Source organism: Oncorhynchus mykiss, chromosome 12 (genome assembly GCF_057628025.1).
Source record: "Oncorhynchus mykiss isolate SJ-2025 chromosome 12, ASM5762802v1, whole genome shotgun sequence".
Taxonomy (NCBI): Eukaryota; Metazoa; Chordata; class Actinopteri; order Salmoniformes; family Salmonidae; genus Oncorhynchus; species Oncorhynchus mykiss.
In genome coordinates this window covers 64,747,859-64,761,549 of record NC_143033.1, presented here as the reverse complement: position 1 = coordinate 64,761,549, position 13,691 = coordinate 64,747,859, and the positions used below count along the sequence as shown (strand labels likewise).

At 42.4% G+C, this 13,691-nt stretch overlaps 1 protein-coding gene across 1 annotated transcript; it reads left to right on the top strand.

The window, feature by feature from the left end:
* The first annotated feature begins 1,663 nt into the window (after positions 1–1,663).
* Positions 1,664–7,486, top strand: LOC149979245 (zona pellucida sperm-binding protein 3-like). The gene is made up of 9 exons (XM_090191389.1): positions 1,664–1,733; positions 5,685–5,740; positions 5,824–5,918; positions 6,192–6,283; positions 6,440–6,614; positions 6,781–6,886; positions 6,962–7,047; positions 7,128–7,219; positions 7,324–7,486. The coding sequence occupies exons 1-9, from the start codon at positions 1,664–1,666 to the stop codon at positions 7,398–7,400; spliced, it is 849 nt and encodes a 282-aa protein (XP_090047515.1). The 3' UTR covers positions 7,401–7,486.
* Positions 7,487–13,691: the final 6,205 nt, after the last annotated feature.

Below are 13,691 nucleotides of genomic sequence, written 5' to 3'. Positions count from 1 at the left end.
TTGATAGTAAATAAATTAACCACCACACATGTAAGGTAGAGTGGTATGATCCTTAACTAGCCTCTCAAAGCACTTCATGATGACAGAAGTGAGTGCTACGGGGCGATAGTAATTTAGTTAAGTTACCTTTGCTTTCTTGAGTGCAGAAACAATGGTGTACTTCTTGAAGCAATTGGGGACAGCAGACTTGGATAGGGAGAGATTGAATACTGTATTGTCCCCCCTACCCTCCTTCTTGGCAATTCTATTGTCCGGATAATAGCCCATAATGGCACTGTACAACGTGACCGGTCGGGAGTAGGCTACAGTACAACAGTAAGAGCAAAATATTCCTAACATTTCCACACCCTAATTGTAGTCTAACCAATACCCAAACGGAGATTCAGTGAAAATATAATCTTGTTGATTTATCAAGACCAGCCCCCATGCTTGTCTCAGAGCAGCACTGTCTTGACCTCTGAATGCTGTCGCTTCCATTAATTTTGAAAGAGTATTTTCCAGTAAGCAACAATTTGTTTACCTTCATTAGCCTTCATTACTCTAATATTTATGTCATTCAGTGATATTTATTCCCATAGTTATTTGTTATGGATCCATAATGAATTAAACATCCGCATTTTGAAAGAGTATTTTTTATCATTATTTTATTAACAAAAGCATAAAGATGCTGATGAAGAAATATAGTACTGTACAGTATATGCTTTATCCTCCATTTTGTGGTTGCATGAGGTCGCCCACACACACTTTAAACATTAGGATAATAAAGCATTTAAAGCATTTTGAAGATAGAAGCCGCCTGCATTTGTTTATTAGGCTACTGTGCAGTCTGACAAGTGAACATAGCCTACTGTAGTAAACATGGTAAAGTGCCTAATTCCTTACAGAAGGGAGAGCAGGCCATGTCCAGACTTTCTCTGTGACCTCAAGTACTCATTAACTCTGTCTTTAATGCTTTTTCTGGTTGCATCAGTCATTGACAGAAACTTCTGAGACAGTTTTAATGATGAACAGCCGGAGGTTCACTGATAAGCTACATTTTCCTCGGGATCCATCCCAGTTGGTATTCTGTGTCCACTCGTGGTATCTCTCTTCGGTTACACATCCTTGGAATAGCAGAACAGCATAATGGTCCGGACGGCCCTTTCTGTGCCTGGTGAGCAGTTGGTCAAGTCTGTTGTCAGAAGAGAAATGGAAATGTCAGGGTGAACAGACAACCTGACGAACCCGCCAGGTATGTTGACTCTGCCTGTCAGAGGTGGAGTTCCAGAGCTCACAAGTGTGCCTGTGATGGATTGTGACTCTATCTTGTTCCTCGCCCTCTTCAACGCGTCATTCACCGCCTGACTCTCTGCCAATGCCACCTGACTCTCTGCCAATGATGAGTGACTCTCTGTCAATGACGAGTGACTCTCTGCCAATGACGAGTGACTCTCTGCCAATACCGCTTGGCTCTGGACTCTGGACTCTGTCGCCTGTATCTCTGCCCTCAGATAATGTTTCTCTTTCTGCTGGTCTGCCTTCAATGACTCGATCTCGGTCTTCAAAGTTTGAATCTGATCCATGTGCACCTTCATCAGATGAGCAGAATGGTACCGCCCTGAGCCCCCATCGATTACAGTGGCAGAGTGATCAATGATCAGTGGCAAATTTAGATATAGGCGACATGGGCAGTCGCCCAGGGAGACATCTTGCCGGGGGTGGCACGGGGCCCCCGCACAAAATAATTTGGAATGGTGACATTTGCACAATCGGTTTTCTATCGCTCATTTGCACGACATGTCAATGACATCATGTCACCGTGTGGGACTGGGGGTCAATTAACCTTGTCGGAGTGGGCGCCCTGATTATAGTTTGTGAGCTAGGCAGGCTACTGCCTGGGAAGGTCTCCCACTCAGAAGTACGAGATGGGGAGAGGGTAGGTTGACCTCAGGTCTCCCCACTGGAAGCCTGAGGTAGGGGGAGCAGGGGAATCTATCAAATAGCGCACCTATAACTTTGTACAGACATAGCCTCAACCTCTTGTGAACCTAACATAGCAATTTTCTCTCCTTCTTTCGCATCAGAGCACAAAATCTCATACGTTTTCTCAAGATCATCAAATTCTTTCTTGGGGGTAGACAGTTGAACACCCACATTTCCCCCTTTCACCTGTGGGCGTGTCAGTTTAATGGTTGCTGCTGTGGTGGTGAGTATGTCTGCTGTTGTGGTGGGCGTCTCTCACCACCGGGATTGGCATAGCGTTCCCCCGGTTTTGGACAATTTGACTTCCAATGATCTGGGGAAAAGCACCGGAGGCACAGGTTCTCATGTCTACAGTGCATCACAGTGGAGTGATCTGTTGAGCCACAAACCCTGCATTCCCTACGCCTGGAGGGCTGGGTGGCGAAAGATGGTGCCTTGGCCTGTGTCTGTGAAACCATAACGGGTGGTATGCTCTTCTCTAAGGTATGTTCAAGCAGGTGAATGAGTCTCTCGATACTTGCACTCTGCCCATCTTGTTTGGCGCTTGATGTGAGAGAAGTGTCACTGCATGTATCAGCATTGACCCCGCCTTCACATGGAGTTATCTGGGGATGTACTGTTACTTGCTTTGAGGATACAGCGGTAGATTGACACATGGTGGCCTTCCTGCGGCGTTCATGTTCATAGATTCTCTCCTGTACTTCACTCGCAGTCCATTTCTCAGCAGACTTGTATTGGAATACGGCTGCCAGTTTGGGGTCAGGGCAGTATGTTACAAACATCCTAACGACATCGGAGTTGGAGCTGTCAATCTTCTTACCTTGTCTCTTAAGGCCCTCGTCAGCGACACCTTGTTCATTCGAACCCAATACTGCATAACAGCCTCTCCGGGTACAGGTTTAGTATTGTAAAAATCAGCCAAGGGCATGCATGAATAGGCCAATTTGCTGAAATTCTGTTTCAGAATGTCAAATACAATCTCTGGCTTCTCTGTAGGATCAACTGTTGTCTCATTGCGTAAATGTATCTTTACCGTGTCTCTTGCTTTGCCAGATAATCAACTAATCATCTCATCTGATTGTTCCCCAACAGGACATCCCTTCCTCCTCAAGTATATTCTCATCAACTCCTCCCATTCATGAATGGAGCATTTGTCTGTAACATCTCCTCTATATGTAGGAGGTTCCTTTATGTCTGATTGCATGATGAGCTTAATTTTTACTGAGATCTACATATCCTACCGACTCTGAATGATGATCACTTATCTTTTCTGTACTTACTGGTGGCTCATAAGTACTGGACCTGCCACTCTGTAGTTCTTCCCTAATGGAGCTCCCTATTTCCCGGGCTAGCTGAGTGACCAGCTCAGCTAGACCATCTACAGGGGCATTTGGATTAACACTAGATGAAGGGCTTTCATCCAATTTTTTTGTGGAGCAAAACATGGGGGAACCTCCTGCACCTACACACTTTACAGGGGTTTGATCAGAGTATGAGAAAAACCTCCCCCTCTCAGCAGTGGATTTGGGTTCATCACCATTATAAGATGCCATGCCACTAAACCACTAATGTTACATTAAAATGTCTGTTGATGAACACACTTCTATGTTGGTTAACTATAAACAGCGCTCTCAATACATTGTTGTCAGAAAAAAAATAAACAGGAAAAAAGACTGTAGTTAAGATTTTTGCCACAAGGCGGCAAGAGTACCTCAATGATATAATTAGTCTCTAGAGCAGCAGCGCCTCGGTGATTGAGCTGACGTCGATCAACGATGAATCCGGGTCTAGAAGGCACCAATGTAACCGGTGCTATACCGCACCGCTATAATCTGCGTTGTGTGTGGTTGATTGAGACTATAGATGTGGACTTTGGAAATCAGGTAGTTTTAATTAAGCAGAACTCACTCTCTGCATCTTGCATCTGCATCCAAAAAGAAATAAAACATTTGTAGAGCACATATGTTCTGAAAGTCTCTTTCTCTCAATATGTTCTGATAGCCTCTTTCTCTCAATGCATCAAAATGATTTTCAATACAGTCTCTCCTTATTATACATAACATATTTTACATAGATAAAACCACATACCTGCATCCAAAAGGAAATAAAACATTTGTAGAGCACATATGTTCTGAGAATCGTCGCCTCTTTCTACAACAGATGCACAATAGGAGGGACTGGGATCATTCGAGGAGCTAGCCATCGTTCACACATACAATAGCATACAAAATGCAATTGCCATGCTGACTGTAGGAAAGTCCACCAAAGTTTTTGCCAGAGAATTGACTGTTAATTTCTCTACCATAAACTGCCTCCAATGTCGTTTTAGAGAATTTGGCAGTATGTCCAACCGGCCTCACAACCGCAGACCACGTGTAACCACTCCAGCCCAGGACGTCCACATCTGGCTTCTTCACCTGAGGGATCCTCTGAAACCAGCAACCCTGACAGCTGATGAAACTGAGGAAGTATTTCTGTCTGTAATAAAGCCCTTTTGTGGGTAAAAACTCATTCTGATTGGCTTGGCCTGGCTCCCCTGTGGCTGCGCACTTGCCCTCCCAGTCCCATCCATTGCTGCACCCCTGCTCTCCCAGTCCCATCCATTGCTGCACCCCTGCTCTCCCAGTCCCACCCATGGCTGCACCCCTGCCCAGTCCTGTGAAATCCATAGATTGGGGCCTAATGAATTTAATTCAATTGACTGATTTCCTTATATGAAATGTAACTCAGAAAAATCTTTCATTGTTTCTTGCGACGTTTATATTTTGGTTCAGTATAGTTAACGTTAGCAAACTCTGCATTCTATACGGTTATGCCAGTGGCCTGCTGCGATGCCCACTATATAGCGCTTTTCAGATCTATTCATATATTTAGCTACGGCAGATAGCTAGATCGGTGATGAGATATCATTCAGTATGTAAACTAGCGGGCTTGGCCACCGATTAAATGGCTGGTCTTACCTTAACCTTGATCAGCATTTTGACTGTCGTATAAAATACGCTTTAAATCGGTGTAAAACAGACCTAATCCACACTTAGTGTGATACTGTCAAATTGAGCAAACCAGATTGTTCAATCTTTTTGATTCAACTTTATATCCTGTGTAAGTCATTATTCCGTCCGTCCATCGTGTTTTGTGGGACGCTTTGCAGACTACTTTATGGGGAAAATATGTGACTATTACAATTTTTACCTTTAAAACCCATAAAAATTCAAGGATGTTTTCAGACCAGGAAATACCAAAACTGATGATGTTGGTAAGTTTTTAGGTCTATAATTATCGCTCCTTGACCTCGCACAGGTGTTCAGAATTAAGATGATTAGGATCAATTGGTCCATAAATATTTCTAGTTTGTAGGCACTCCTAGATCATTCAGTCATGTCTCTCCTTTGGCAATGTGCAATTGTTTTGGCTGTCGTAGCAGCAAGCGCTGCCAATGAAGGTATGTCTAATAATGAACGCATAATATGATTATGTAGCGCTGATACCATGTTAACTTGAATAGGCTACTTATCTCATGCTGACCGCCTAACAGACTAGCCAAGTTGTGGTGTTGGCTCTTGAGATGAGAATGATGACATTATCAAATTTTATATTTTTTATATTTTAATGTGGATTGTGAGAAACACTCCATTAAAGTGACATGGAAGGTCAGTCCAGAGTTGGTTGAACATGCTGCCCGTCTTTTCCTTTTCCGTCCACATTTTCTGTTCTTCCCACAGGAGAAGGGATGGCGACATTCCACTACAACCTCAATGGCTGTGCCATCAAGAAACGGGTAATGTTTAACTCTTGACCCAATGTATGCCATTTTGGATCCTGCGACGACTAATGCTTCTTCTTCTATTCCCCAGGTGACTGGCAAAAAACATCTATTCAACCAGCCTGACTTACAGACCTAACCGAAAGCCCAAACCTGCTGCTATTAATCACCATATTAAGTGTGTTTACATAAGGTAACCATCTATGCCAGGGGTACTCAACTCTTACCTTAAGAGGTCTGGCGCCTGCTGTCTTTCGGTTCTACTTTATCATTAATTGCACACACCTGGTGTCCCAGGTCTAAATCAGTCCCTAATTAGAGGGGAATTAAAATTTTTAAATGCAGTGGCACTGAGTTGAGTTTTAGGGCTCTATTGGGTGTAGTGTCCTCTAGCTATGGTGTTGGAATCAAATCTTCCTAAGCCTTTGCCACCATTATTAAACTAAACATTCCCTCTTGTATGTAGACCTGAGGGATGGATTCCCCCATTCCTTATCCCTGCCTATGGTAGTGCTGAGGGTCATGGAGGATTGGTTTTCCACATGGCACTCCTCAATGGTGAGTGACTCATACAACATCAATTATTGTAAGAATGTGGTCAGTCAACTTACCTGGTAAAGAAATTCCTAGCAGAGGACACTGCCCAAAGCTAGTTGAAACCTGTGGCTGTACAGTACGTATGAGCATTGCGCCCCTTCCCCTCTCTGCATGTAGAAGACCTTACTGGTCTGGCTAAGAGCAGCCTGTTTCCCCTGGGCTCTTTCATCCCCATCTGGGCAGCAGTGGATCAGAAGGACCATCAGCCCTTGCTGCTGCTCTTGGAGGAGTGTGTGGCGGCCACAACACCAGAACTGCAGTCTGCGAGCCTGGTGTACCCCATCACCAAGGGGTATGTACCAGACCTGGCTATGGCCATGTAGGGTGCATGTTTTGGTTTGACTGCCTAGCGCTACACAGCCTACTCAAATGTTGAAAAGTATTGAATACATTTTAAAGTTAGCTTATTTGCTGGATGGAAGTTCTGTTTGTCTGCTCATTGCACAATGCATTTTCAGTTGCCTTGCAGATGGGAAGACTGGGAACTCCAGGTTCCTGCCTAGGTACCACTCGTCTGCTATTCTGCTTTACCTGCAGTCCTTCAAGTTTGCCTTAGGTGAGGAAGTGAGTGGACCACAAGTTCTCGGTATGACTGGGTTGTTCATACTGTAGCTCTTGACTGTTCTTATTTCACCCCAGGTGTATATTCATTGTAAGCTTGTTGCATGGGACCCTGAGGTTTTTGATACAGAAAAGGCCTGCCACTACATTAAAGAGACTGGAGAGTAAGTATTGGTCACATTCTTTAACATTGGACCATAATGACGTTAGTGCCAATGCAACAGCCAACTTTTTTTATTCATAGATGGGAGCTGCTGGACGACCCGTCTCAAAGTGACCTCTGCAAGTGCTGTGACTCGAGTTGCAAGCCTCGGTTGAAGAGGGGTGTGGATTCAGGTATTTTGAGCTACTTCATTTCAAGCCTGACTAAACTGTAGTTCCATATTCATTTGAGTTCTGATGGGACTGCAGCTTGAAGTAATGTGTAGACTTTTTCTCAGAACCCCAGGGCCTGGTTCAAAACTCTGTTCTTGGACCGCTCACAATAGTGGAAAACTCAAACCCGGATCCCCAGTGAATTTGTAAAATATCCTACTGTAGAACAAGGTTGGTGATTTTGGCATTGAAGACTATAGTTTACACTTGGCTTTTAATTGTATCAGCTTTGATGCCAAATTAACTTGAACCTGTAACCTACTCATCTGTCATTGTGTTCTGTATTCAGTGGACTGGTTGGTGTAATGGTCTGGAACACTTTGCTTGTCAGGTGTGTGTGTGTGCAGGTTATTTTACTGTAACATCCCCCAACGGCAATGAGATGCATGTTACTAACAATTCTTCAACCTGTTACAGGGATGGCTGTATTTTCTGTCTCTACAGCCGTCTAATTGTAGGTGGCCTGAAGGGTGCATCCCTTTCCACTATCCCCAGTATGGATATGAAGTCCTTTGACATGAGCATGTTTCAATAAAATGAGTAGAAACAAATACCATTGTAAAGTAATGGTTGTCAAAATGCTATGATCCTGATGAGATGTACCTTAAATCCAGTAGTGTGGAGCTGGTATCTACACAAAATAGCCAAGAGGTGACCATCTGGTTGTAAGAAGATCTCAATGAGAGTGCTCAGTGTTTTGCGACTTTGTCTTCTGGACTTTCCAGTGTCCTGATTACTCTTGAACTGTAACACTTTCTTCTCTTGGCATAATTAGTTTGCTAATGATAGCCACAGCAGGTGTTCATGCAATGGTAACGCTATTAGAAAGATTGTCATAAGTGAACCTGCTTATTGTTGGCTATACTTTTTCAGCAGTAGCCCACCCCAATATCAAATTGACAAGCCAAGTTTAGGGATTGTAGTTGACTGATGGCCATGCTTAGGTAACAATTCAGGAAAATGGCTGTAGTTTACCTTTACCTTAAAATTATTATTTATTTTTTTAGGAGAGTGCCCATCAGGGGAATTTACCCCAAAGATTATCTTGGTTTCAGTGTCTTTCATACCTCACTGGCAAAAATGTCTACTTTTCTAACAGTTTAACTAGACTATCATTCGCGTAAGGCAAAATTTGAAATCCCAGCAGTTCAAGAGCAAATTGGTTTTGGCACATTCATTGACATATAACTGATTCAACATTTAATAGCATTGGCATTTCCCCTCTGACAGGCCACGAATGAATTCCACCCCAGTTAAATTTCAGCATAGCTCATGAGCCCAGTACTTGCGCTGTATCTGGTAACAGAACTCATTTACAGACCAAGCGTCACAGGTTTCTTTCTCCCTTTTGAAAATTATTTATTTGCGTTGTCCTCCAGGAACCTCTTGTGGGGTGAAGATGTCGACTGTAGCTGACTTGGCCTTTTCTTTGGCCTGGGGGGCGACTCCAATATGGCTGCTGTTTGTGGACCTGGTACTTTTGAACAGGAACTCATGACTATTGGTTCAATAATGATGGGCTCCCGAGTGGCGCAGAGGTCTAAGGCACTACATTTCAGTGCTGGAGGCGTAACTACAGACCCTGAATCGACCGGCCATGATTGGGAGTCCCGTAGGGCGGCGCCCGATTGGCCCAGCATTGTTAGGTTTTTCCGGGGTAGGCGGTCATTTTAAATAAGAGTTTGTTTACTGACTTGACTTTACTGACTTGCCTAGTTAAATGTGTGCTGACATTTCCCTTACCAACGTTTGGAGGAAGGTCACTGGAGACCTGTGGGGTGTGTCGTGGAAATTTCCTGTATTACCAAATTATGAGAGCAAACCACGCAAGTCAGTTATATCATAAAGTCCATATTTAATTATGAGCTTCACCATAGCCCTGTGACTCTCAGATCAATTCAGTATCTATAAACTAATTCTCAGAGTGCTTACAAAACAATTCTTAGTATCATTTATAGTGAAGACACACCCCTCTCAACTCACATGACAAATAACAGATCTTAGGAACATTACAAAGGAAGACTTTACTTGAGAGAGGAGTATCCCATAGCCAGACAGCATTAGCTATAAATTATCGTTCAGTTTGGTCTCCTAAACAAAGTTCTTATCCACTTCTTGGTACCACTTAGACCAAAACATTACCTCATCCAATGGCATATGTCAATTCGAGATACTCCCATCTCAAATACACCCCCACCTGGACAAGATCAGAAAAGACAGTGAGCCTCCTAGGCTTTACACTAAATCAAGATAAGGACAACCTCAGAGGGGACATGTAATAGTTACTGACACATTCCCATAAGAAGACAAGCCTGACCTCTCCCCTCTCTGGGGCACAAGTAACTTTCCCCACATAAGCATACTTAGGAAAATTGATAAAACATATTTATTAATGTTATCTAAAGAATTTGGATTCTGACACAACAGGTGGAAGTTGTGTTGGAGGTTGATGTGGCAGGGGTAGAGGTCATGGTGGGTGTGACGCCTACAGCTCGAGCCAGACTGGTTGCTTGTGGGATATACGGATGGATAATCCTGGGTGCTGCTTCATAAAACTGTTAAAACCAGTCTATGCCTGCCAACTGCCTTTCCTTATTCAATGTGTTTTGGATTCCCATCCTCTCCGCCAGGTCAACTGACCCGTAACCTAATTCCTATTCTGAACCTAGCCTAACCGTAAACCCTATTCATATGCCATTTAGCATATGCTTTTATCCTAACCCCAAACCTTATTCTAATCCTAACCCTGGCTCCTATTCTACTTCCGACCCCTAATCCTGATAACTGGGGGATTATCTGACTATGATAACAGACATATTATGCTAACTAGCTGGCACGCATTTAATTCACCTCAGACTTTCTGCTAGTTAGGTTGCTAGCTAGCTAACTTGGCTAGTCAGTGCCTAAATTACAGCTAGATACAAATGATCAACAATAAAGAGAGATATCTTGCCGCATTGGTGTGGCAGACGGATTCCTGCCCTCAACATACTAACCTAACATATTACCACTTTACTAATAAAATCTAAATGTTTCCCTCTAAACAAATGGATGATTTATCTTAAGGCTTCCTTACATGTATATATCAAAAAACAAAATGTATCTAACTTCATTGGATTATATATACAACTTTTTCTAAATGATAAATAATTAAATACATTTAACTCAAAATTGTTTGATGGCATGACTTCAAAAATTTTGAAATAGAGGGCATTTGTTGTTGTTGTGAGAATTTCAGGGGGGAGGGCACGTCTTACCCCAGGGTGCGTCTCGCCCCCATAGTACCCTATATCCCAGTTGATTTGATGGTAAATTTACAACACTTCTAAGAGATGAATAAGAAATGGGAAAGTTCCAATTCCAAACAAGCTTAAGTCTCTTTCTGTACCTGTTCAAATACTCTGGAAATGCAGTATTGCTTTCTTCCTTCCATGAGATCACTAGCTATTCCATTACTTTTCCAGTGATTTTTTGTTTAAAAAAATGTACATTTAGAAAGTTGGCATAAAAAAATACTCCCGACAATTGAATTACCTGCTATTGATGCGCTTTCATTTCTTGTCTCCTATATCTCGTCACATCAACAACAACAAAAATTGCTAAAACCCAGTGTCAAATATAAATTAAGTGGTTGAAGTGTTTTTATTACCCATTTAGGAAAAATGTTAATTAATACATTTGAGACAGGTGGCAGTGCATACAGGCTATCTGTTTCATATCTCAGGTAGCCCTCGAAAGCCAGCATGGACAGAATGCAATAATTGTCTCATGCCATATTATAATTGCACTCCTCTAGATCTGAAATAATTGAATGTTGAAGCTTGCATCCACCCAGTCAACCATAAAAGCAAGCCAAAGCAATTCAGGCATTCTTGAAAGTCTGGACAATCCTTGTCCTGCAAATATTTTTTTTTTGTTTAGAAAATAAACGATTTTGCAAGCAGTAGGCATTTATAATTAAATGCAGTGGAACTTTATAGTTAGACCTACTGGATGATGTTCTACCTTCAAAATTATTTGGCAATCATCATTTATTAGAAAAAACACAGTTTCCATCATGCAAGAAAGTTTGACCAAATAAAAATCGCCCCATGTCAAATGGATAAAAAATGTGTCAATCTTCAGAAAATGTCTCCTATATCTGCCATTTCTACACTTGTAGCAATTATATTTTTTGCAACATTGCTTTTGTCGAATAAGCCTGGGTCAATGGAAACCTGCCTGCTGATCTGATAAGACAGATATGACTGTGTTTAAACAGGCAGCCCAATTCTGGTATTTTCCCACTCATTGGTCTTTTGCTCAATCAGATCAGATTTTGGGCAAAAGATCAGAATTGGGATGTTTGTGTAAACGCAGCCATAGAAACCACATTCAGTTTTATTGGCACAAGATTAAGGGTGTGTTCCTCTGTCCGGGCTTTGTTGAGGCATGCCAGATCTTACAACAAAATATCAGCTAACCACATATGTTATAGCAATCTGGTTCCTGACACACTCATTGGTTGATGCATGTACTGTCTGAGCAAGGGATCGCAACCTAATGCTGTGTTCAGTAACCAAGTGGTAATTCACCATATATGACTGGGAAAATTCCACTTGAATGGCCCTCCAACTGGTAATTTCTAGTGGGAAACTTGTCTATCATCCTGAGCTCCCACATGCTGACCTCTGATGTCATCTACTACGAAAATTACCTCAATAATTGCATTTTTTCAGTTAAATGCAACAACAAAACATTATTTATAAAAAAGCAATCTATTAATATGGTTTTTGAACACTATAGTTTGTTTACAAGCATGATAGCAGTACTTTTAGTTTATTGTTCATGCAGCTTGGCGTTTCTCAACGAGTTCAAAGCACAGGAATGCATCCAACTAGTTACGACTTCACAACTGGTAAATTCAAATCTCCCACTTGGTTACAAATGCAGCATAAGTATCTGATAATTAATTGCAAGCCTGGAATGAGTTCATACTAATGATTTCCAGATCAGTGATTGATTTCCTGTGTAACAGGTATAAAATGTACTTGATGTATCTCACCAAAAATCCCTCTTATTTATTTTAATGTATTATTCAAATGTTATTTTAAGATGTATTACATTACTTTCAAGAGTGAATTATTTTTATTGTATTTAATTTCTAAATTGTGTTAATGCTGTGATGTCATCAACGGGAGCCATGCTCTTACTCCTCAGTTTGCTCTGAGCGTGATGAGGAGAGGCAAATATACTTGTATGGAGTCCAGACTGCAGCAGTAACTTTTGCCTTGTATTTGTATCCATTCCATGCAGTCATTAAAAGAGAGACAACTGGCTGAATTGTGTCCAAAGCCTTATCTTCCACCTACACCTTACCAGAACCCAACGCAGAAAGGTACCGGTGCAGAACCGGTTACATTGGTGCCGTGGCCCGGATCAACATGGATCATTGTGAATCGCCGTTGATCAACACCAGCTTGGTCACCAGGTGGCCAGTCCTGACTTTGGAAATCTTATCACATAACTAGCCCATCAGATAGGACAGTCTATATCATCTCAAATTAGGAAGGAAGGTGAGAAGAAGGAGGACATGCTCAGAGCTCCAGTGCAGGCCAGACATTCACTGACACACCCTCCCTTAATTTATCCGGTATGAACTTGGTCATGCAGTCTGACGTGAGAGAGCCTCCATGTTTCAGAGGGGATGGGTCTGACAAGTACTCAGTACATGAATGGGAGGAACTCATGGACGTTTCCCTGAGAAAGAGGGGCTTGCTGGTCATAGAACAGTCACAGGAGATCATGCCCAAGCTTATGGGGAGCGCTAGAGACATCATAAAGATAACACTCAGCAGCAATACATCTCTGAAACCTCACGAGAACCCCAAAGTGATAATAGATATACTGAAACAACATTTCAGTGAGTTGACATATTCATCCATGCCTCTTGACGATTTGTATAACACTTTGCCAGTACTAGGAGAAAATGCCATGGAGTACTGGATCCGGATGAACAAGGCAGTAGATGTGGCCGACGAGTGTTTGAGGAGGCAGGGTCGGAGCACCGAGGACTTCAGCCGAGAGGTAATGATGATGTTTGCGAAACACTGCCCAGATCCTTCTCTTTCTGCGGTTTTAAAGTTCAAAAAAGCTGATAGGTGGACAGCAGCTGAGATACAAGAACGTCTAGACGAGTATCAGTCTGAAATGAAAGCCCAAATGTTGACCAGGTCAAAGCACCCTGCTGCTGTGAGACAGGTGGTCACATGTCCAGATGCCTGTACTTGAAGATGAAGTGACATCTTGTCCAGTGTCTCCTAACCAGAGTGAGGTAATTGTCACACCCTCTAATCAAACTGAAGGAAACTGCATGCAAACCTTGATAAGCTTACTTGATCGTGTGCAAACACAGAACACTCAGACAACAGTAAGACCGCAGCACCCACCTAAC

Coding starts and splice junctions, on each gene's coding strand:
- LOC149979245 (XM_090191389.1), top strand. CDS start 1,664: ATGGGCAGTCGCCCAGGGAGACATCTTGCCGGGGGTGGCACGGGGCCC. Junction 6,887..6,961: donor AGTTTGCCTTAGGTGAGGAA/GTGAGTGGACCA, acceptor ATTTCACCCCAG/GTGTATATTCATTGTAAGCT. Junction 7,048..7,127: donor TACATTAAAGAGACTGGAGA/GTAAGTATTGGT, acceptor TTTTATTCATAG/ATGGGAGCTGCTGGACGACC.